Here is a 24,819-nt window from a genome sequence, read left to right on the forward strand (position 1 = left end):
ATTTTCTTGCTGTATTAAAACTTTTATTAATGTATAACATCCTTTTTTGTCTCTTGTAGACTTTTTTGAAAAAAAGTCTATTTTGTCTGACATTAGTATAGCTACTCCTGTTCGCTTTTAGTTACTAATTGCATGGAACGTAAATATTTTTCCATCCTTCTACTTTCTTTTTTATTTTTAAAATTTTTAAAATTTTATTTTTGGCTGCGTTGGGTCTTCATTGCTGCACGTGGGCTTTTCTCTAGTTGTGGTGAGCAGGGGCTACTCTTTGTTGCAGTGCATGGCCTTCTCCTTGTGGTGGCTTCTCTTGTTGTGGAGCATGGGCTCTAGGTGCATGGGCTTCAGTAGTTGTAGCTTGCAGGCTTCAGAGCTCAGGCTCAATAGTCGTGGCGCATGGGCTTAGTTGCTCCATGGCATGTGGGATCTTCCCAGACCAGGGATCAAACCCACGTCCCCTGCATTGGCAGGAGGATTCTTAACCACTGTGCCACCAGGGAAGTCCCCATCCTTTTACTGTCAATCTATATGTTTCTTTGGATCTAAAGTGAGTCTCTTGTATATAGCATGTAGTTGGATCATATGCTTTTATCCATACTGCCAATCTCTGTCTTTTAATTGGAGATTTTAATCCACTTACATTTAAAGTAATTACTGATATGGATGAAATACTTGTTATTTTGCTATTTGTTTTCTGTATACCTTATAGCTTTTTTTGTTTCTCATTTTCTGCATTACTATGTCTTATGTTCTTCTTTTTTTTTTTTTTCCTGGTATGCGGGCCTCTCACTGTTGTGGCCTCTCCCGTTGCAGAGCACAGGCTCTGGAGCGCAGGCCCAGTGGCCATGGCTCACGGGCCCAGCTGCTCTGCGGCATGTGGGATCTTCCCAGACCGGGGCACGAACCCGTGTGCCCTGCATCGGCAGGCGGACTCTCAACCACTGCGCCGCCAGGGAAGCCCCACTATGTCTTAGGTTTGATTTTTTAAATTGTGAAATATTTAAATTCCTTTCTCATTTTTTTGTGGGTATATTCTGTAACTATTTTCTTTGTGTTTACCATGCGAATTACGTTTAACATCCGAAAGTTGTAACACTTTAATTTGAATTTATACCAGCTTAACTTCAATAACATACAAAACCCCTGCTCCCTTATAGCTAAACCCCACCCCTTTTGGTTGTTGATGTCACAGAATTAAATCTTCATACATTGTGTGCCCTCAAACATAAGTTAATCTTTTAAATGCATTAGTCTCCTAAATTATGTAGGAAATAACGTGTGGAGTTACAAATCAAAATTACAGTAATACTAACTTGTAGACTAAAAATTAAAAAAATATATATATATATTTATGTCTCTTAAATCATGTGGAAAACAAAAAAGAAGAGTTATAAACTGTTGTTACAATAATACTAGCTTTTATAATTGCCCAAGTCTTTACCTTTATTGACATCTTTATTTCTTCATATAGCTTTGAGTTACTGTGCTTTGAGTTAGTATCATTTCATTTCACTCTACAGGACTCCCTTGAGCATTTTTTGCAGGGAAGGTCTAGTGGTAACAAACTCCCTTAGCTTTGGTTTATGTGGGAATGTCTTAATTTCTCCCTTGCTTTTGAAAGACAGTTTTGCTGGATATAGGATTCTTTCTTTCTTTCTTTTTGGCTGTGTTGGGTCTTTGTTTCTGTGCGATGGCTTTCTCTAGTTGTGGCAAGCAGGGGCCACTCTTCATCGCAATGCGTGGGCCTCTCACTGTCGCGGCCTCTCTTGTTGCGGAGCACAGGCTCCAGACGTGCAGGCTCAGTAGTTGTGGCTCACGGGCCCAGTTGCTCTGTGGCATGTGGGATCTTCCCAGACCAGGGCTTGAACCCGTATCCCCAGCATTGGCAGGCAGATTCTCAACCACTGCACCACCAGCGAAGCCCTGGATATAGGATTCTTGGTTGACAGTATTTTTTCTTTTTTAAAGTATTTATTTATTTATTTATTTTATTTGGCTGCATCAGGTCTTAGTTGGAGCACGTGGGATCTTTGTTGCAGCATGCAGGATCTTTTGTTGCAGTGCATGGGCTTCTCTAGTTGTGACGTGCAGGCTTCTCTAGTTGCGACGTGCGGGTTTCTCTAGTTGCTGCACGTGGGCTTCTCCCTAGTTGTGGTGCACGGGCTCCAGAGTGCGTGGGCTCAGTAGTTGTGGCACGTGGGCTCTCCAGTTGTGACACACGGGCTCTAGAGTACATGGGCTCAGTAGTTGCTGTGTGTGGGCTTAGTTGCCCCACGGCATGTGGGATCTTAGTGCCCTGACCAGGTATTGAACCTGCGTCCCCTGCATTGGAAGGCAGATTCTTAACCACTGGACCACTAGGGAAGTCCCCAGCTGTTTTTTTTTCTTTTAGCACTTGAATATATAGGCCCACTGCCTCCGGCTTCCAAAGTGTCTGATGAGAAATCTGCTAATCGTATTAAGGATCTCTTCTATGTGACATGTTGCTTCTCTCTTCTTTCAAGATTCCTCTTTTTATCTTTTGCTTTCTAAAGTTTGATTATAATGTGTCTTGGTCTTTTTGACTTCATCGTACTTAGAGTTTATTGAGCTTCTTGGATGTTTAGATTCATGTCTTTCATCACATTTGGGAAGTTTTCAACCATTATTTCTTACTTACTTACTTATTTATTTATATGTATTTCTGTGTTGTGTCTTCATTGCAGTGCACAGGCTTCTCATTGTTGTGGCTTCTTGTTGTGGAGCACAGGCTCTAAGTGCATGGGCTCAGTAGTTGTGGCTCACAGTCTCTAGAGTGCAAACTCAGTAGTTGTGGCGCATGGGCTTAGTTGCTCTGTGGCATGTGGGATCTTCCCGGACCAGGGCTTGAACCCGTGTCCCCTGCATTGGCAGACGGATTCTTAACCACTGCGCCACCAGGGAAGCCCCAGCCATTATTTCTTCAAGTATTCTTTCTACCTCTCTCTCTCTCTCTCTCTCTCTCTCTCTCTCTCTCTCTCTCTCGCTTCTCCTTCTGGGACTCCCACAATGTGTATGTTGGTCTGCTTAATGGTGTCCCACAGGACCCTTAGGCTCTGTTTACTTTCCTTGAATCTTGATAATTTTCATTGTCCTGTTTTCAAGTTTGCTGATTCTTCTACTGATCAAATCTGCCTTTGAGTACCTCCAGTGAATTTTAAAATTTCAGTTAATGTACTTTTTAGCTCCACAATTTTTTTGGTTTCTTTTTAGGTTTTCTATTTCTTTACTTGTATTTCCATTTTATTCCTACCTTGCTTTCTTGACTTTCTCCATATCTTCTTTTAGTTTTCTGAGCATCTTTAACATGGTTGTTTTAGAGTCCTTGTCTAGAAGATCCACCATCAGGTCTTTTTCGGGGACAGCTTCTGTTGATTTGTTTTTTCCTTTGAATGGGCCATATTTTCCTGTGTCTTTGAGTGCCTTGTGCTTTTTTTGTTGTTGTTTGTTTAAAACTGGACATTTGGGTGCTTCCCTGGTGGCGCAGTGGTTGAGAACCTGCCTGCTAATGTGGGGGACATGGGTTCCAGCCCTGGTCTGGGAGGATCCCACATGCCGCGGAGCATCTAGGCCCGTGAGCCACAACTACTGAGCCTGCGCGTCTGGAGCCTGTGCTCCGCAACAAGAGAGGCCGCGATAGTGAGAGGCCCGCGCACCGCGATGGAGAGTGGCCCCCGCTTGCCACAACTAGAGAAAGCCCTCGCACAGAAACGAAGACCCAACACAGCAAAAATAAATAAATTAATTAATAAACTCCTACCCCCAACATCTAAAATAAATAAATAAAACTGGACGTTTGGATCTAGTAATGTGGTATCTCTGGAAATCAGATTACTGTCCTTGCCTAGGATATGCTGTTTTTGTTTTTCTTTGGTTGTTGTAGATCGTCTCTGTACCAAGGATCAGCCTGAGGCATAAATTAAGGTTTTCTCAGCCTGTAACTGGGAATGTGTGGTCACTTTCAAGTTTTCCCCTTTTATGTAGTTGCTTTTGAATATCATAATCTTTAATGTCTGGCTCCCTGAAGCAGAAAAAGAAAAATTAAAAGGGGAAGGAAAGGGCACTGGCCCTTTAAATCCAGTAGCACTTCAGCTGGAGGGGGAGGGTCCTATAGCAATGGGGGAGGTGCAACAATGGCCGCCTGCCTGTTTGGCCACACCTCTGTGATCGGAAGCGGGACGCAGAGGTCAGCGCAGATACCCAGTATTTGGAGGACAGGGTCTTTTTTGCCCACCTTGGCTCCTGCAAGCTGTGTGTAGGCTGTTCCAGAAACAGGTGTATGGCCTCCAGTGGCATGGCTGGGGGTGGGATGGGTAGCTGCTACTGTAGGAAGAGCTGAAATTGACTGAAATTAACCTCAATTTACTGTCCAAGTGCTCAGATGGAAGTTGCAAGTCTTTAGGACTTGAAATCCAAAACAGTCACACTAGACAGATTTCTGCCAGTGCACTGTTTTTCAGGTGAGGAGAAGATTCCCGGTGCTCCCTCCTCTGCCATGTTCCCAGAACCTTCCAGGCCGTGCTCGTTTTTGTCCTACCTGTTTGCCTGCTCCCCCCTGCACTCTTCCGGTGGGGAGGAGGTGTGCTGCGTCCTCATCAGTGCCTCCCCCGCTACACCTTCAGCGCATGGCACTTGTGGTGAAGGCCCAGTGAATTGACTTTTCTTAAATTCCCTGCTTGCCCCTGTTATCTCACTCCCCTTTCAGCTGCTGCTGCAGTCTGCACATGGCCAGCCACTGCGAGCTGCCCGGGAAGGAGAGAGGAGAGGACTGTGCTGGGCTGGAGAGTGTCTCCCCCAGGTTCCTTTCCACCTGGGGCCTGTGATTATGACCTTATTTGGAAGTAGGGTCTTTGCAGGGGTAATAAATTTAAATGAAGTCATACTGGCCTGGGGTGGACCCTAATCCAGTGACTGGTGTCCTTATAAGACAGCCATGTGAAGTTGGGGGCAGAGACTGGAGGGAGGCATCTACAAGCCCAGGGTTACCAGCAACCAGCAGAAGCTGGAAGAGACGAGGAAGCATTCTTCCCTAGAGTCCCGGAAGGCACATGGCCTGCTGACACCTGGATTTTGGACCTCTAGCCTGTGAGAGGATACATTTCTGTTGTTTTAAGTTACCTAGGTTGTGGACTTTGTTACGGCAGCCCGAGCAGACTAATAAAGGGACGAAGTCCAAGAGGCTATGCCTTTTTTTTTTTTTTTTTTTTTTTTTTGCGGTATGCGGACCTCTCACTGTTGTGGCCTCTCCCGTTGCGGAGCACAGGCTCCGGACGTGCAGGCTCAGCGGCCATGGCTCACGGGCCCAGCCGCTCCACAGCATGTGGGATCTTCCCAGACCGGAGCACGAACCCGTGTCCCCTGCATCGGCAGGCGGACTCTCAACCACTGCGCCACCAGGGAAGCCCTGAAATCACAGCTTTTGATTTGAATAACTCTAAAATGTAGTGAAAGTCCACTCTCAGGGCAGGTCTCTCTTTACCATCCGTGTCTACTCCAGGTACACTTCTGAGCCACTGTGGAGGGCGACTAGGTCCAGCTCGGGGGAGTGTGGCATGTCTATCCCACCAGTAGTGACAAGGCCACCCCAGAGCTGTGATGCTGGCAGGGGAAGACGAGTCCAGGCGAAGGGTGGGCCGCGGCAGGCCTGGCATCTGTGACACTGGAGGGAGGGGCTCCTGCTGCGTTTTCCATGGTAAGGACGTGGGACAGGGGCCTTGACCAGCTGGCACTGCCTTCAGAAGCGGCCAGTTTTTAAAGAGAACAAATAAATCCAAGGCCAGGAAGCAATCAGCAGTGAGAGCCTGAGCTTTCGTTGGGGTTTGGCGTTCTTTTTCCTGTTTATGGTGTTTTATGCTAAGAAGGCTGTAGTTGGTTCTCAGCTCTGTAAATGCCCCATCGCACTGTGTGGACGTGGCTTCACCCAGACCAAGTGACTTGGCACCAGCCGGCAGCCCCGGCTATGTGGACAGGCTCAGAAGGCCACGCGTGGTGGCCCCCAGCGCCCCCTTCCCAGTCCTGCAGGTGCAGCCTGGTGCCGAAGGGCCGGCTGCTGGGAGGAGGTATGGATGCCGACCGGCCAGCTTGCAGAGAGACGCCTCTTCTCCTTTGGTTCAGGGGTGAGGTCGTCGGGGCCAAAAGGTGGAAAAATGAAAGTAATGACCTTCCAAGAGTGGCTCTCACCTGGCTTGACTGGTACCCCTGAGATTGTGACATCTGTGAGTCGAGGGCAGGGAGGTGTGATGGTGTGATGGAGTGCCAGCGCCACACGCCTTGGGGCGTAAGTCCCAGTTGACGGGCTCATTCCCAGTGATGTGTCACACCCGTCATCACCAGTCCTGCTACTTCTTCCACACTTGGTGGTGGACATTTCCCACTTGCCGGGGCCTGACCTCCTCATCTCCCCCGCTGCCCTCACGGTCTGCCTCGCCATCTGCCAGGCCTCTGCTCTTTCCTGTTTTGAGTCCCTGTTGTGAAGTGCAGATCTAGAACAGCCTCTTCCTCTAGGCCTTTGCTAAGAGAGCCAAACCGGTCATTCTTACTGCAGTTTTTCTTCTTTCCTCTCTTTCTGTTCATTTCTAGAGCGAAGTCCAAGGAAAATGGGAAGGAGAGGAATCTTAAACATTCCCTGAGGGAATTCCCTGGGGGCCTCCAGTGGTTAGGACCCGGCGCTTTCACTGCCAAGTGCCTGGGTTCAATCCCTGGTTGGGGAACTAAGATCCCGCAAGCCACGCAGTGCGGCCAAAAAAAAAAAAAAATTTCCTGAGAGAGGGAGAGGTTTCCAGAATGTTTTCTGGGTCACCTGGCTGGAGTGGTTCGGTCACATGCTGGGCTTATCCATGGATTGGTTATCACAGGTGCACGGGGTGTCTGGGTGCAGGAGCGCGGGGAGCAGCCCTTGCCTCGTGGATGCGTGCGGGCCCAGGGAGCCAGGCTGGGACCCGGAGACTGGCTGTGTTCCTGAGATCCACCACTTATTGTTTTATTAATTTATTTTGTTGAGGTATAGTTAATTTACAATGTTGCATTAATTTCCACTATACAGCAAAGTGATTCAGTGACACACACACACATGCATCTATACATTCTTTTTTGTATTCTCTTTCATTACGGTTTGTCACAGGATATCGAATATAGTTCCCTGTGCTATACAGTAGGACCTGGTTGTTTACCCATTCTCTATATAATAATGTGCACCTGCTAATCCCAAACTCCCAATCCATCCCTCCCCCTTGGCCACCACAAGTCTGCTCTCTACGTCTGTGGGTCTGTTTCTGTTTCGTAGATAAGTTCATTTGTGCCATATTTTAGATTCCACATATAAAGTGGTATGATATGGTATTTGTCTTTCTCTTTCTGACTTTATTTAGTATGATCATCTCTAGGTCCACCCCACCAATTATTTCTTAACCCCAGTCTTAACCCAGCCATGTGACCTCTGGGCATTTATCCCGTGGCTGTATTTGCATAAGGGCACAAGGAAGCAGCCACATGTCTGCCAGCTGGAGGTGTGTGTTCAGTAAATCTGGAATCTGTCGTGAAGCTCCAGGCTGTGGTTGAAAAGAACAAGGCAGGTTCTGTGCTGCTGTGGAATAAGGTATATTGCTGAGGAGGAGAAAAGCGTGTTGTAGCATCCGTTTGTGTAAAAGTACATGTGTTATAGATGCTTATAAGCACTCTGGAAAGGTCCGTGCCCAAATAGTGAGTAGTTGCCTCTGGCGAGTGAAGCTGGGGGCAGAGGAGCTGCTGGGAGAAAGGAATTGAAGTTTTCATTTGCTTTCCTTCTGTATGTTTGAATTTTTTATAACCATGCACATGTTTTCATTTTAAAGCAGGTGAGAGAGTAGTAATTCAGGGTTCCGTTAGTAATGTTGGCCCTGTATTCCATTCCACTGTGCTAAGAAGGTTCTCGGTTCCTGGGGTCCATCCCTCCTCGTGAGCACGCAGGAGGTGAGCTTGAGCGCCTCCCTGAGTGGAGCCCAGATCCTTCTCCTGCCACTTCCTCACGTGGAGCTCAGGCTCAACCCTGACTTTTCTGAAGCTGTTTTTTCATTTGTAGGATGGACTGGTTCATCCTGCTTCACCTCCCTTATGTACTGTTTATGCTGGTGATTACTTTGAAAATGGGAAAGCACAAAACTAAGGCTGGGTTTAAAGTAAATTGTAATTTTAAGGACTTTTAAAAAAAAATTAATTGGGGTTGGGTATCTTAGTTTCCTAGAACTGCTGTAACAAAGTACCATAAACTGGGTGGTTTACAACAACAGATGCTTCATCTTTCGGTGTTCTAGAGGCCAGAAGCCCCAAATCAGGGTGTCGCTGGCAGAGATGTGCTCCCTCCGAGGCTCTGGGGGAGGGGCCTTCTTTTTGTCTTTCGGCTTCCGGTGGCTGTCGGCATCCCTGGTTTTCTTTGGCTTGCGGACACATCACTCCAGTCTCTGCCTCTGTCGACATGTGGCCGTCTTCTGTATCTGTGTCCATGTTTCCTTCTTCTTATGAGGACACCAGTCATTGGATTAGGGTCTATTCTAATCCAGTATGACTTCATTTTAGCTCAGTGCATCTTCACAGACCCTATTTCTAAGTAAAGTCACATTCCCAAGTATCGGGGGTTAGGGCGTGGGCATATCTTTTGGGGGGCTACCCACTGCAGTGGAGTTTCTACCCTTCCCATCAAGAAGTATTTGGAATTGCCGCACTTAGTAATTTGATGATGTAAGATCTAACATTATGAATTTGCTCATGAAAATAGAATTTTAGATGAAGTTTCAGTTAGAACTTTATGGGCTGAAAACTCCAAAGTTAATTATTCGTTCAGAAGCCAACCTCCAAATGAGCGCGTTTATCACCTCCTGATGGGTGTCCGTGCTGGACTTCTGCTCTAGGAATGTTTGTTCCTGATATTGCTTCTTATAGTCAAATCAACTGTGCTTTTAAATCTGCCCCTTAGGAAATCGAGAGACTTTCCGAGCAACTAGAAGAAAAAGAGAGGGAGACGAAGCAGCTGATGAGCCAGCCGGAGCCGGAGCAGAAGGAAGTGGCCCTGCTGAGGAGAGGCGCGGCCCAGAAGGGGCGGGCCCCGGCCGCCAGCGACATCCTGTGCCGCTCCCTGGCCGACGAGACGCATCAGCTGCGCAGGACGCTGGCCGCCACCGCCCACATGTGCCAGCACCTGGCCGAGTGTCTGGATGCACGCCAGCGCGCAAAGGGGGACGCGGGGGAGAGGAGCCCCGAGGTAGGCTGCGGTGTCAGCACGCCACGGTGCGGACCGAGGGGTTAGCAGGAGGCCTCGTCTCGCGCTCAGGATCCCTCAGCCGTCATGGAGGTCGAGGGGCGCCCAGGGCCCCCCCTGCTCTCCATAGTGAGGGTTGCAGCAAAGCCCGCCCATCCGGGGATTTCTTCTAGCACGGTGGGAGGTGCAGAACGTGACAGGGAAGCAGGTGGCCTGCGTCACCAGCTGCCACCCCCAGACCTGCAGGTGACCCTGGTCCTCGTGGGGAGATGGCACTGTGGTCTCATCAGCCTTCGCTGAGGACAAAGCAGTCAGAGCAGGGGCGGGAGGGGTGTCCTGAGCAGGTGCTGGCACACGTGCAGGCGGGCGAGGGGCAGCGCCTCCAAAGGCCGCAGGTGGTGAGGAATCTGCCGGGCTGGCGGGCGGGCTGGGGGCCGGGGTCAGGGGCAGGCGGCCTACAGGACTGCGTGGAGCTGGGCTGTGGCTGTGTGTGCGGTCTGGTCGGGGAGGAGACAGTGTGGTTTCAGCATCAGGAATTCCCTACCTGGGAGATCAGGGGGCTCCTGGCTGGGGGTGTTGGGAGCACGGGGGGAGGCCACCTTCCCTGCCTGTCTGATTCCACGCAGTGCACACCCTGCCCCGCCCAGCCCAGATTACTCTTTTCCAGGCAGTTCTCTGATCCTCAGGGGCTGCAACCAGGCTGACTCAGAAACGCGCGGGGGAGGCGGGGACAGGCCCTCCAGCCCCTTAGCAGCAGCTCCACTGGGAAGCCCGCTGGGGAGAACCTTGGTCTGAGAACCGGTCTGAGAACTGCCCGTCTCCGCGGGTGGATTCCACGAAAAGGGAACCTCAGAAAGCACACAGGCACATTTCAGATACCACAGTGCTCTCTGGGGGCAGGCTGTGACTCTGGGATTTTGAGTCACTGTGTCATTTCCCTCTGGGGATTTGAACACAGCCGCACGTTGTGTTTGGCCCGGGCAGGGGTGGGGCCGGAGCTCTTAACAGGCTCTACATCCGCGTCACTTCTCAGCCCTGGACTCGGCTGAGTCACCGGGGTTTCCCGGTGCCCGCTGGGTTAGGACGTGTAGTTCCCTTGTCATTCGAGGGGAATTCTCAAAAGTACCGGCACCAGCATACAGCCCACCGTACTGTTAAATGCACTGGATTCCTAGGATTCAGATGGACTTTTCGGCTAGCTCTGCCCACCTCCGTTAGGGCTGGTTTGGCATGTGGGTTTCCAGGCATGAGTCCCAAGACCCCGAGTGAGGCACGGGTGGACTGCCGTGTACAGAATCACTGAGGTCAACCCTGCTTGCGTGACGTGACACGACAGTGTGGTGGGCCCAGAGGGAGGGAGCCGGGTCCCTGGCCGGGCCTGCTCCTGGCGGCCCTGTGGCCCTGGGCTGGAAGGTTCTCTGGTGGACGGTGAGATTAAGCTTCCTGCCCTCCCGACTCCCGTGATGATGGAAAGTCTCAGGCATGAGAAGATTGAGCGAGGCTTGGCCCCAGCGTGGGGTGGGCTTGGGCGGGGCGAGGACCACCCCTCCCCCACCCTCGGGAAGGGGCACGTCCCACCTGCCGCAGTGCGGGCTGCAGTGACCATCTGCACCCTCAGTCTCCAGGTGTGGCTTCCTACCCTCTTGCCGCACACGACAGTCACATTCGGTGACACGGTGTCTGCTCTCCATCCCTTTCTTATGCAGCCAGCATGTGCAGATGGGGACGGCTCTGTCCACGCGGTTGTTGCGAAGTTACGGGAGGAGAATCGACTGTTGAAGCAGAAGGTGACTCACGTGAGTGTCTGTTAGATGTCCCTCGGGAAGAACTTTCCCTCACGGCCCGCAGATGAGGGTCCTCTCCTCGGCTGTGCCCAGGGGTTGCCCCTGCCCTCAGGCCACTCCGGCTGATATGCGCAGTCCCTGTAGGCCCGACATATTTGCCTGAAAGGACGTGTAGAACACGCTTGTCATTCTCCGGCCCCCAAGTTAATTCACATGTGGATAAATGAGGTACAAGAATTACTATCAAGTACAGCTTTTACAGTGGGAAATTGTAGCAAGTCTGCTCCTGTCTATGGCGGTTGTCTGTGGCCATTGTTGCCACGTCCTAGTGTCCCCTCTGCACAGAGCAAACTGAGACTTTCTTTTTGGCCTTCATTCCTTTTATTTTTTAAAAATTAATTAATTAATGTATTTAGTTTTGGCTGCGTTGGGTCTTCGTTGCGGTGTGCGGGCTTCTCATGGCTGTGGCTTCTCTTGTTGCGGAGCACGGGCTCTAGGCGCGCGGGCTTCAGTAGTTGTGGCTCGCGGGCTCTAGAGCACAGGCTCAGTAGTTGTGGTTCATGGGCTTAGTTGCTCCGTGGCACGTGGGATCTTCCCGGACCAGGGCTCGAACCCGTGTCCCCTGCATTGGCAGGCGGATCCTTAACCACTGTGCCACCAGGGAGGTCCCCAGAGACAACTTTCATTTAAGGGGAGACTCACTCTGCTCCCTGTTGCTAGTGAATAGCTTCACAGTTCAGGTTGGCTTGAGAGCAGGTTCTCAGCCGCTGCCACCGTGAGCGTTCCGGCCTCCTCAGGTGGAAGACCTCAATGCCAAGTGGCAGCGCTACGACGCCAGCAGGGATGAGTACGTGAGGGGACTCCACGCACAGCTGAGAGGGCTGCAGGCCCCCCTCGAGCCTGAGAGGCCCTCCCCGCCCGAGCTGATGAGGAAGGAGATCTCCCGGCTCAACACACAGTTGGAGGAGAAAATCAATGACTGTGCAGAAGCGAGGCGGGAGCTGGAGGCCACAAGGAGGGCCCGGGACGCCGCGCTGGAGCGGGTGCAGATGTTGGAGCAGCAGGTGCCCCCCACCCCGGGGCCGGGTGCTGGGGGGCGCTGGGGGCCTTTCTCTGTCTGAGCAGAAACGGCGCTGCCGTCTAACGGTTGAGTGTCTGTCTCCTCACAGATCCTCGCGTACAAGGACGACTTCACGTCGGAGAGGGTTGACCGGGAGCGGGCTCAGAGTAGGATCCAGGAGTTGGAGGAACGGGTGGCCTTGCTGCAGCGCCAGGTACCCTGCAAACAGGTAGAACGGAGGCCCATCTCCCCCGGTCCAGGCTGGGCGTTTTCTTCGTGTTTCTTTCATCGGTTTCAATCCCTTTCTGCGTCTGCCGAGACCCTGATTCTGTGCGCCGGGCAGAGCCGTGGTGCCCGGTGCCTGGGGCCTGGTGGCAGAAAACCTCCCTGTCGTACCGTGTGTGTCTGTAGAGGATGTTGGCGTGGTGGCGTGTGACCTCAGGGGTGGCTGTCGGGCCTGTCCTGCACCCAGAGGGCGCGTCCTGGGCCTCGGGCTCCCTACTGGGAGCTTCGTGCACGTGTGTCCCCTCCTCGCTGTGCTGCAGGGACCCTGGTCGCCCTGTCACACACACGCAGCCCCTGAGGCTCCAGGCGTCTCCTGGCGCCCCCCAGCTCACAGCCCCCGTGCACGGAGATGGGCCGTGCAGGTGGGCAGGCCCCGCAGCTCACTCTGGGCTCCGTGCCGCCCCGCCACAGGGGGTGCTTCTTGGGAGGCCGGGCCTGGGTGGGAACTGACGGTTTCTCACTGCAGGACCTGGGCGCCCACACGCCTCTTCCCTGTTCCTCCCTGGTTCCGCCCAGAGCACCCAATACACATCCTCCTGAGGGGCTAGCACCCTGGCGGGGCGGGGATGCCGAGCTTACCCCGGAACCGCCCTTCGTGGTTGGTGGGAGCCATCCTCAGTGCCCCATCCTGCGTGGCTGTGGACCCCACTGGTGGACAGAAGGGTGGCCCGGCCTGCCGAGGCCCGGGGCCTGTGCACCGAGTGGCCTCTGAGCCCCTTTCAGCTGCGGCCTGTGGCCGTCGAGCTTTGGGAGCACTGCTCGGCCCCTGGGCGACACCCCGGGGCGGGCGGTGGTGAAGCTGTGGGCCAGGAGCCAGGGTCCCGCCGCCTGGGCTGCGGCTCCCACACGAGGCGTGATGAGCACTGGGGGTCACGGCGCTTCGGGGCTGACGTCGGGGGCGATCATGTCGGCCGTGCCACGGGCACCCCTGCTGCCTCCAGAGACCCCCCCCCCCCAGGAGGGACGCAGTTTGCCAGGCTCCCTCTCTGCACGGCGGCGTGTGGGGTGAGTCTGCTGGGGCCGTGGCGGGGGTCGGGGTTGGGGGGAGTGCCGCCCCCCCCCCCCGCCCCCAGCTCGGGCCTGTTCCTCTGTGAGCACAGGCAGGAGGCTGTTCACGGAGCACGTCCTCATTTGGGCCCCAGCACCAGGCAGAGCGAAGGTGCACGTCCCACTGTGCAGCGGGTGTATCTCTAGTTGCTGGAGCCCAAGGCCAGCCTCGTAAGCTGACCCTTTGTCTTTTTTCCAGGATCCTCGAGAGCCAGGCTCTTGCCGGGTTCATACTGGGGGCAAAACTCCCGGGTACTTAGAGACTGACGCTTCGGAGCTCGTGGCACCCGGTGGCTGGAGGCCTGGGACGGGATCCCAGCGGCCAGAACTCCCCGCAGAGGGCAGGAGCCCCGGAGCGACCCAGAGAGGCCAGGGGGACCTGCAGTGCCCTCACTGCCTGCAGTGCTTCAGCGACGAGCAGGGGGAGGAGCTCTTCCGGCACGTGGCCGACTGCTGCCAGTGAGCCCTGCTGGCCAGCGGCCCGGGCCCCGGGGGTGCTCCCAGCACGCAGCAGCGAGACGCGGGGCCCCCAGAACAGGCTGGGGGTGCTTCTGAGCCTTCCCCTTGGTCCCCCTTGGGTCAGGGGGCACTTCCGGTGGGGCTGGAGGGAGAGGTGGGGTTGGGAGCATTCGTGCCCAGGAGGGCTCAGCCTTGCCTCTGGTGTGGAGTTTGATGTCCGAAGCTGTCAGTCAGGCTGAGGCCGTGCGAGACATGGCGCGGGGTTCTCCCGGGCCTGCAGGACAGACCTGTCCCAGCCGCACCTGGGGATGCTGCAGGTCACTGGGACAAGGTGGCTGCCCGTGGGAAGTGCGCCCACGCCCACCAGGAGGCGTGCACAGCTGAGCACTGTGCCTGCGCTGAAATAAGGCTGCACTGCAAGAGTGGGTGCTGCATATCCGGAACTTAAACGTGTTTATGTCACATTACTTATTTTTGTAATAAATGCACTTGCTACAGCGACTGCTGCGAGTGTGCGCTGGGGGCCGGGGTGCAGGGACCCGGCACCATTTCCATCTGGGCCTGAGTTACACCAGCCGGGGAGGAGAAACACACTTTCTTACTGTTTGTCACCTGTTTGTTTGTTAGGGCATCCCGAGGGGGTGGTCAGCGGGAGGCCAGCCTGCCCAGCACTCTGCCATCGGCCTGTTTTAGCTCCAGCCAGGATGTGAAGCGCTGGGGGTGAGGCGGGAGGAACCAGGCGCCTGGCGAAGGCAAGAGAGAGGCTTGCAGGGCAAGGGCTGCGTGCATAGTCCTGGTGGGGTCAGGGCTGTGTGACTCAAGTTAACCTTCAGAACGGTCGCAGGAGGTAAGTACGTCTGTCGATCACCCTCAACACAGGTGTGGAACATGAGGCACAGAGGGGTAAGGCCACTTGCCCAAGGTCACAGTAGCAGGGGACAAAGCTAGGATGTAAACCCAGGCCATCTGGCTCCTGAGCCCACATTCTACTTCCCAACGTGCAGGAGCTGCCGGCACGGTGAAGGGCCAGCATTGGGTGCATGTGCTGTCCCTCCTGCCTGGAACACTTGCTCACCCTCTCCGCTGGCTAAGTAGGTCCTCCTCCAGTTGTAGTTCAGGCGTCAACTCCTCTGTAGGATCCCCGCGCACCCCACTTTCCAGGAGCCCGACTGGAAGGGATCAGTCGCTGCGGCGTGGGTGCTAGAACGTCACAGGAAGCCTCCGTCTCACTGTCCTGAGGAGTTGGAGGAGTTTGGAAATAGATGGGGACCTCCCGGAGAGAAGGGAGCTGCAGAAGGGGGAGCCCTCAAATCCTTGGCTGACCCCTGAACTGTGCGAGCTTAGCGTAAGACTCCAAGAATCCTGGGGCAGGAACAGCGGCTGGAAGGCAGGATGTGCTGAGGAGAGCTCCCAGCGGCTGTCCACCATAGGGTGGCAGTTCCGAAGTTGAGTCCCTTGGGGTTAGAGGGGCTGGAAAACCTTGGTTTTCCTTTGAAACCCTCAAAGGGCCACGTTTTAGGAGTAAAGTTGACATCTTAGGGCCAAAACAAAACAGCCCTGCTCTTCCAGGCAGCCAACCAGTAATTCACTGGCCTGTTGGAACAAAATCCGGCTTTCTTCAGAGCCAGGGCCTTGTACTGTATTAACCACAGTCCAATACACAGTAAAAAATACTAGACATATGGAAAAAAGGGCATAATGAAGATATATTCACGCACACACAAAGATATATTCACACAAATACAAGCTAACAAAAATTTATATCCAGCAGATTGTACGACAAGAAAAAAGTATACTATGGAAATTACTCAGGCTAGAGGGAAATGATTCTGGATAAAAACAAACATAGAAAGGAATGAAGAGCATGGGAATGGGGACTTCCCTGCTGGCATAGTGGTTAAGACTCCATGCTTCCAATGTAGGGGGCCCGGGTTTGATCCCTGGTCAGGGAACTAGATCCCGCATGCATGCTGAAACTAAGAGTTCGCATGCCACAACTAAGGAGCCCACGTGCCGCAACTAAGGAGCTGGCAAGCTACAACTAAGGAGCCTGCGACTAAGACCTGGCACAACCAAATAAATAAATAAATATTTTTTTAAAAAAAGAGCATGGGAATGAGTAGATATGAATGAATATTGACTGTTTAAAACAGTAATGTTGGGACTTCCCTGGTGTCGCAGTGGTTAAGAATCCGCCTGCCAATGCAGGGGACATGGGTTCGAGCCCTGGTCCGGGAAGATCCCACATGCCGTGGAGCAACTAAGCCCGTGCGCCACAACTACTGAGCCTGCGCTCTAGAGCCCGCGAGCCACAATCACTGAGCCTGCGTGCCACAACTACTAAAGCCCGCACGCCTAGAGCCCGTGCTCTGCAACAAGAGAAGACACTGCAATGAGGAGCCCGCGCACTGCAACCAAGAGCGGCCCCCGCTCGCCACAACTAGAGAAAGGCCATGTGCAGCAACAAAGACCCAACGCGGCAAAAGAACAACAACAACAAAAACCCCCAATAATGTCTTGAGGGTTTTAAAACATGCAAACGTGACCACAAGAACTTTCTAGGTGAGGGACGGGAGTGTTTAATGAACTTATACAAGTGTAGGGTTTTTGCATTGATTTGTGGTGGACTAATGAACTAAGGAAGCATAATCTCTAGGGTAACCACTAAAGTAGTAATGAAACTATCTAATTAGAAGGTTAATAGAACAGAAAAATGTTTTTATTAATCCAAAGCAAGACAAGTTAGGAGAACCAAAGGGATAAAGGAGAGACGAGACAAAGAGCAGCTGGAAGATGGTAGACTTAACCAACTGTATCAGTAATTACATTAAAATAAATGGACGGTGGGATAGGGAGGGTGGGAGACGCAAGAGGGAGGAGATAGAAATATGGGGATATATGTATAGCTGATTCACTTTGTTATATGGCCGAAACTAACACACCATTGTAGAACAATTATACTCCAATAAAGATGTTAATAAAAATAAACAGACCAAACACTCTGATTGAAAGACAGTGACTGTCATACTGGATGAAAGTCTCACCTGTGTGCTCATTAGAAAAGATACACTTATGCCAACATTAACCAAGAAAATGAGAGTGATAATCAGACACAGTGGACTTCTAAGACAAAAAATATTACCAGAAATATAGAGCAACAGTGCATAATGATAAAAGGGTGAATTTATCAGGAATATACAATATACCTAAATTTGTGTAGAGCTAATAATATAAAGCAAAAGAACTAGACAAATGCATAATCATCGTTGGAGATTTTAGCATACCTTTCTCAGTAACTGATAGAAGCAGGGAAAAAAGTCAGTAAGGATACAGAAGATTAAACCTATCTACTTGGCCTAATTTCATATGTAGAACCTAAATTACACCCAAGGAAAGTTAACTATAATTCCTCTCAGGTGTACATGGAATGCTTCCAAAAGAGACACATCTGTGGGCCATCAGTCAAGCCACAACACACTCCAAAGAACCGAATCATTGAGCTCGTGGCCACTGACCACGGTGAAGTTAGACCACAACTCAGTAACAGAACGATAACTACTAAATTCCCAACACAGTTCTAAATGATCCATGGGAAGAATAAACGCAATGGAGATTAGAAAGTACTTTGAACTGAGTTAAAAATGAAAATACAACTTGCTAAAAATTATGGAATGCAGCTAAAGCAGTGATTAGGGGGAATGTATTAGCTCCACAGGCATATATTGGAAATGAAGAGAGGTTAAACCTCAGTGATCCAAGTGTTCATCACAAGAAGCTAGGAAAAGAACCACAAATTAGGGACTTCCGTGGTGGTCCAGCGGTTAAGAATTCACCTTCTAATGCAGGGGATGCAGGTTCGATCCCTGGTCAGGGAGCTGACGCCAGCCACATGCTGTGGGGCAACTAAGTCCCTGCGCCACAACTACTGAGCCCGCGTGCTCTGGAGCCCGCGTGCTCTGGAGCCTGCGTGCCACAACAAAGACCCGACGCAGCCAAATAATAAAATTTAAAAAATAAAAAGAAGTGCAAATTAAACCCAAAGAAAATGGAAGGAAATAATAAAAGAGCAGAATCAATGAAATGGAAAGCAGACAAAAATCAACAATGCCAAGAGTTACTTCTTTTAAATAGTAATGAAACTGATAAACCCACAGCATGACTGATGAAGAATAGAAAACAAATTGCTAATTATCAGGAATGAAAGGTGGGCATCACTGTAGATCTCTCAGATCTTGAAAAGAGTATATACTATGAACAATTTATAAAACTGATAAATTTGACAACTTAGATGAAATGGATAAAATCCTTGAAACACACCACTTACTAAAATTGACATAATTAATAGAAAACCCGAATAGCTCTATGTCCATTAAATTGAATCTGTAATTAAAAATCTTTTCACAAAGAAAATTACAGTCTAAGATGACTTCACTGGTGAATTCTTCCAAACATCTAAGAAAGACATACCAATCTTACACTCAGGAAACAGAAAGTGGGAATGTCTCCCCATCTCATTTTATGACACCAAAACCCAAGGACAAGGCAAGAAAGAAAATGACAGACCACTCTCTCTCCTGAACATAGAGGCAAAAGTCCTACACAAAATATTAACAAATTGAACCCAGCAATATAAAATGGATAATACGTTATAACCAAGTGGAATTTTTATTACAGGAATACAGGATTGGTTGACATAAAACAAAAACAAACAAAACCCACAAAACTAATTCGCCAGAGGAGAAACCATAGGATCATCTCAACAGAAGCAGAAAAAGCTTACGACACGATTTAATACCCACTCATGAGAACACTGAGCAAACTAGGAATAGAAGGGATTTCCTCGATCTGATCAAGGCATGTGTCCAAAAGACCTATGGCCAGCTTTCTATGTGACGATGAAATACTGAGTGCTGCCCCTGCTGAATCCCATCAAGGCAAGGTGTTCACTTTTTAAAATTTTTATTTATTTACTTTTTGGCTGTGTCGAGTCTTCGTTGCTGCGTGCGGGCTTTGTCCACTTGTGGCGAGCGGGGGCTACTCTTCGCTGCGGAGCTCAGGCTCTAGGCATGTGGGCTTCAGTAGCTGTGGCTCGCGGGCTCTAGAGCACAGGCTCAGTAGTTGTGGCACACGGGCTTCATTGCTCCGCGGCACGTGGGATCTTCCCGGACCAGGGCTCGAACCCGTGTGCCCTGCATTGGCAGGCGGATTCTTAACCACTGTGCTGCCAGGGACGCCCCAAGGTGTTCACTCTTATTGCTGCAATTACACATTGTACAGGAGATACCCAGTGCAATCAGGCAATAAAAGGGAAAAAAGGACAGAAAAATTGGAAGAGAAAAAGATCAAACTATCGCTATTCACAGATGACAGACTGTGGATATAGAAAATCCCTAGGGGATCTTAAGAAAAAAGTTTAGAATTAGTCAAGTTGACCATCTCAAGATACAAAGACAATGTATGAAACATCTACTGTATTCCTGTATATCTGCAACAATTGGAAAAGCAAACTTATAAACCTGTTGTGGGTTGAATTGTGTCTCCTCCAAAAGATATGTTTACCAAAAAGATGTTGAAGTCCTAATCCCCAGAATGTGTGAATGTGACCTCATCTGGAAATAGGGTCTTTGCAGGTATAATCTCAGGTGATGTCCTGCTGGATTAGAGTGGGCCCCAAATCCAATGACTGGTGTTCTTACAAGAAAAGGACAAGAGACAGACACAGGTGAGAACATACCATATGAAAACAGAGGCAGAGATTGCAGTGATGCCTGTATAAACCAAGGACTGCCAGTGACCACCAGAAGCCAGTAGTGAGGCACGGAGAAATGTTTCCTCACAACCTCTAGAAGGAACCAGTTCTACTGACACCTGGATCTTGGATTATATCCTCCAGAACTGAGAGAATAAATTCCTGAGCCACCTAGTTTGGGGTGCTTTTTTATGGGAGCCCCAGGAAACTAATGCATAACTCTACTTAGGTAATGTCAAGAACATAAAATGCTTAGGAGAAAATTATCAGAAGTGTGCAAAACCTTTACAATAAAAGCTGTAAAATATTGCTTAGAGAAATTCAAGAGCACACAAAAAAAAGATACCATGTTCATAGACTGGGAACTCAGTAGTCCTTAAGATGCCCGTTCTTCCCAAGTTGATCTATAGACTCAGTACAATCTCAGTCACAATCCCAATAGGCCTCTATGACAAACTGATTTTAAAATGAGTACTCCCCACCCCCCCCATTTCTTGGACTCCAGTTACATGTGTGTTAGAATGCCTGATATGGTCCCACAGGTCTTTATTTTTTGGCTGCGCCGCACGGCACGCGAGATCTTAGTTCCCCGACCAGGGATCGAACCCGTGCCCCTGCAGTGGAAACTTGGAGTCCTAACCACTGGACTGCCAGGGGATTCCCTCCCACAGGTCATTTTTTTCCCCCAGTCTCTTTTCTCTCAGTACTTCATTTCTGGTCGTTTCTGTTTATATGCCATCAAGGTCACAGGTATTTTCTTCCAGCGTTTCTCATCTGCTGTTGTAGTGTTTTTCATTTCAGATATTGTTATCTTTTGTCCTTTGGATTTGGATCTTTTTTACATCTTCCAGTTCTCCTTCTTGTTCATGTTTTCCTTTATATCCTTCAGCGCAGTCGTAAGATTTGTAATGGTCGTTTTAAAGTCCTTGCCTGCAAATTCACCATCTTTGGTTCTGTTTCTATTGCTTGTTCGATATTTCTTCCGATTTATGGTTTATATTTTCCTTCTTCTTGGGATGGCCTGCTAATTTTTTGCCTGGATTCCAGCATTTTGAATTTTACTTTAGTGTGGGACGGTTTCGTATTTCTTCTAAAAGAATGTTGGACTCTGTTCCAGCAGGCAGTTAAGTTACTTAGGACCCGTTTGATCCTTCTTAGGCTTGCTTTTAGCTTTAGATTCCATACTAGGGTAAGAGAAGCCCACTGCCGAGCTGAGACCCTTCTGAGGGCTCCACGCCCATACCCGTGTACAACCAGGTCTCTCCACCCTGGTTGGTGGAAACTTTCCCCCTGGATTTATGGAACTTTATGCCACACGTGCACAGATGAGTAGATTCGAGGGGGTTCTCTGCAGACCCGTGGAGCGCTCTAAGTGCAGCCCCTCCTGTCTGCGTCTCTGCCCCACACACTCCAGCCACCCCACATGCTGGTCTCTGCTTCCTCTGCTCAGCAACCCTGCTGGGCTCCTCCCAGTGCTGGGGCCTGCCGGCTGCCTCCAGGCCGGAAGCTGGGGCCCTCAGAGGCTCACCTTGTTCCCTGCCCTTCACTCAGGAAACACTGCCACGTGCTGCCTCTGCTCCAACATCCAAGATCACCGTTAAAAAAACTTCCTTGGCTTCACAGTTAACAGCAGGAGGACGGTTTCTGTAGCCACGCTTCCTCCACAGACGCTGCTGCTGCTGAGTTTAACAGTCCAGGCACATGGTTCTCACTCTCCAGACGACACCGCATTCTCCACCGAGACAAGCCGGGGCTCCCAGGACCCAGCTGGCTCCACACTCAGCTACGTGAGTGGTCCTGACAGTTAAGTTCTGCACAGTCCAGAGCTGTCTGAAATCTCCTTCCGTGCTGCGTGTCTCCACCCCGCAGTGCTGTTTACTCTTAACACTTAGTAGTGGATCCAAAACCTGTGACTGTCAAGGTGAAGCAGCAGAACGTCACTTGCATTCTGTCATTCTCTGTGATGACTTGGAGGTTTTATTTTTGTTTAAAACAGTATGAACTGTGGGTTAAGTTTTTTCTTCTCCTTTTAAAAAATATAGTAATGAAATTGAGAAGTATCAATCCTTTCTGGTACCGCAACATTTTGATTTTTTAATGGCATGAGTATGTGGGCAAACTTCAATAAAAGAACATTTTGCTGTTTTTTTAGCTACTGTTACTTCATCGTAAGATTACTTATCAACGTGATCTGAAGAGGCTCCCCCAGAGGCTGACCCCAGGTCGGGGAGTGGCCTCATCGGGAACCTGAGGGGCTTGCCTGGGGCTTTGGTGTCCCCATCTGTCAATGTACGGACTGGGGCGAGGGCCTGGCTCACACCTAGACCACAGTAACAAGTCGCCAGAACCCTTGACCAGGGCCTGAGCCTCCCGGGGCCTGAATCCATCCTCTCTTTTGTTCCCGAGATGCCCCCTTGAGGAGTGATCCAAAGGAACATCAGGGTTGGTCTTGCAGGTTGGGTGGAATTTCCAGGGAACTCGGGAAGTGCGTCCCGGCAAGGAGAGAGGCCGGGTGGTCCTAGGGGCCAAGCGTGCAGACTCGGAACCAGGTGTAGACGGCACGCCCACGTGCTGGGCGGAGCGGGGTGTGGAGGCGGCAGGGGCCCCTCAGGAGCCGTGTGGTGGGGTGGGTGGTGCTCAGTGCTGGGGCACACAGGGCTCCCCTCACCACGGCTCACCTCACAGCAGGGAACCTGTAGCTCTCAGCAGCCAACGCGGCCCACAGGGCAGACGAAGCGGAGGCTTACCTACGGGTGGCTCTGCCCCCGACGGCCTCAAGACTGTTCCCCGGGAGAACAGGGGTGGGCACAGGCGGGTCTCGGGGCCCGAGCGGGCAGCTCCCCCTAAGGGGTCCAGCCTGGACTCGTCCCAGGGTTCGCTCCCTGGCCCTGCCTGTGCTCTCACCAAGTGCCCGGCCTCAGCAAGGCGGGGATGAGCCCAGCCCTGGGCTTGGGGTCCCGGGGGAACGTGGGGGGTCTCTGCCCCTCCCGAGGACACCCTCTGGCGTGGTCACAGCCCGGCCTCAGTTTCTTCCTTTGCTGGATCACCCCATCGCCCAGAAAAACGAACCGGCCTCTTGACCCCAAAGCCCCTCTGCCTCCTGCCCCTCCCCCACTCTCCTGTAAACCAGCTTCCACTGGGCGCCGGCCAAGGTCACCTCAGCATCAGAGCCACGTGGCCAGTCTCTCCCTGCCCCACGGCCTCCAGGCTGCCCTCATCCTCACCTGCTCTTGAAGCCTGGTTCTGGGGCTCGAACCCTGGTCCCGTCCACACAGGTTCATGAACATTTCACCAGGTGCCTGATGGGCACTGCGGACGGGACCCCTCCAGGGACCGCAGCCCCTCCTTCCCAGAGCTCAGACCACAGCCTTGGGGTCCTCCTTGCCCCCTCTCATCCTCCTACCTGCATCCCGTCTGTCAGGAAGCCCTGTGGGTCCAGCCGTCAGAGTAATTCCGCAGGCCAGTCCCACTCACCCTCTCTCAGGCTAAGAGCCAGGCCGGGCACGGTCTCCACACAGAAGCGGGGCCCTCGCCGCTCCCCCTTCACTCAGGGACGAGCCATATCCTTGTATGTGCACAGAAGCAGCTTCACCAAGAGGCCGGGAGCAGCGGGAGCTATGGAGTGTGCTAGGGGGTGAGTGGAAGCTAGGCTGCAACCAGGCGGCAGCTCCACGCCAGCCTTCTGCACACTGATGACAGAGCTCAGAAGAGAGGGACCATGCTGGGATTCCTTTTGTTCACTCTAAATACTATTAGCACATTGTTGCCAGCTTATACCCGATTAAATACTTGTAGTTCTTCATTGCTGTCTCAGAGGTCACCCTCCCTGCGCCCCCGAGACTGGGTGGGGGCACCCGCCTCCAAGGCCATATGGAAGCCCAGCCCACTCCCCACTCCCCTCTGCTGGGCCCCCCAGCCCCTGCTCCACACCCCTGCTGTCCTCTTGGCACTCACCACTGTGGCCCACCGACAGCGCTGAGTCCCTGGCTGGGCTGTGTCCTGGGCACGCGAAGGCCCGGGTGACCTGCTAGATGGAGGAGGGTGAGGGCACCAGGAATCGAGAGCTGCCGCCGCCGGCGACCCTAGAGGTGCTCCAGGGCCAGGGCCCGGGGTCCCCTCGGGGGCACAGCCATCAGCTTGCCCGCCCCCTCCCCGCCGCAGCCCATCACAAAGCAACCAGACGAGGCCTCCTGCTGTACTAATGTATTCCATCTTTCAAAAAGAAAGACATGATTTTAATATTACTTAACAATATGTTAAAAAAGTAGCCAGGCAGGCCTCCGTGTTAATACAGCCGAACACTCTAACAGACTTGATGGTGTGAGTACTGGGTGGGTGCTTTGTGTTTGAACTTTCTCATTCTGCAAGGGATCTTACACAAGCTGGCTACAAGTCAGGGGGATCAGACACGGACAGCGCGACGTGTACACTCTTAAACAGTAGATTGTGGAGGAGAACGGAGAGCCCTGCCCTGCCCGGCCGCCTCGGGTGGGACGCAGGGCACAGAGAGCTGAGCGCAGCGACACCCCGGCAGGACAGGTGGCGGGACAGGGCGAGACACAGAGGCAACGGGCCACGTGGGGATGCGAACCCGTCCGGCCGCGGCCCAGGCCTCCGAGGCCGCGGCGGTGGAGAAGGTGGCAGAGCTACTGTTCCGATCCGACGGCAGAGCTACGGTCAAGGCGGCTCACTCACAGACTACACGCACACGAGCTAACAATGCGGGTCGAGCAGCAAGTTCTCGGTCGGGAGGGGGCTCGGGTGCGGCGGCCCACCCGCACAGCCCGGGGCAGGCACGGCAGCTCCGGGCCCGGCCCACCGCCCGCGTGTCCCTCTCCAGGCGGTCCTCGTTCAGTGGGCAGCAAAGGTGGCTTTTTTCAAGCTGAAATTGGACCAGTTGATGGACAGTCTCTGTCGGGTCTGCCTAGCGGAATCCAAACAGAACCTGCGAAGAAAAGAAGCCCAGCGGTCACGGGAGGAAGAGGCCCACACCCGGTATGCAGCCGGAGAAGCCCAGCACCCAACGGGGCTCAGCGTGCGGGACCCCGCTGGCGTCCACCGTCTCCCCACGCCTTGCTGCCGGAGGAACAGGGTCCCACCTTCAGGACACTGGCCAGCACTCTGGACATCTCTGGGGCTTTATGTCCTTTTCTCTCGTTCTTCAGGAAGCCGCCCGTCCCGGCCAAGCTCT

At 52.1% G+C, this 24,819-nt stretch overlaps 2 protein-coding genes across 20 annotated transcripts in view; one reads left to right on the plus strand and one right to left on the minus strand.

Moving 5' to 3' along the window:
* TNIP2 (TNFAIP3 interacting protein 2) overlaps positions 1-21,773 on the plus strand; it is a 32,976-nt gene extending 11,203 nt beyond the window's left edge. For 4 of the 12 annotated variants that reach the window (XM_012531354.3, XM_049709277.1, XM_049709279.1 and 1 more), the window contains 5 exons: positions 8,963-9,247; positions 10,951-11,040; positions 11,826-12,092; positions 12,198-12,317; positions 13,620-14,380. In XM_012531354.3, the coding sequence (XP_012386808.2) occupies positions 8,963-9,247; positions 10,951-11,040; positions 11,826-12,092; positions 12,198-12,317; positions 13,620-13,883 (1,026 nt within the window). In that variant the 3' untranslated portion in view covers positions 13,884-14,380. Of the gene's footprint in view, positions 1-8,962; positions 9,248-10,950; positions 11,041-11,825; positions 12,093-12,197; positions 12,318-12,839; positions 13,245-13,619; positions 14,381-21,295 lie in introns of those variants that run through there. The other 8 variants (XM_049709273.1, XM_049709270.1, XM_049709271.1 and 5 more) reach the window with 8 other exon arrangements.
* Positions 21,774-23,816: 2,043 nt separating this feature from the next.
* FAM193A (family with sequence similarity 193 member A) overlaps positions 23,817-24,819 on the minus strand; it is a 172,858-nt gene continuing 171,855 nt past the window's right edge. For all 8 annotated transcript variants that reach the window (XM_049709222.1, XM_049709217.1, XM_049709219.1 and 5 more), the window contains one exon: positions 23,817-24,573. In XM_049709222.1, coding sequence (XP_049565179.1) covers positions 24,480-24,573 — 94 coding nt within the window. In that variant the 3' untranslated portion in view covers positions 23,817-24,479. The remainder of the gene's footprint in view (positions 24,574-24,819) is intronic.

Source organism: Orcinus orca, chromosome 4 (genome assembly GCF_937001465.1).
Source record: "Orcinus orca chromosome 4, mOrcOrc1.1, whole genome shotgun sequence".
NCBI lineage: Eukaryota > Metazoa > Chordata > Mammalia > Artiodactyla > Delphinidae > Orcinus > Orcinus orca.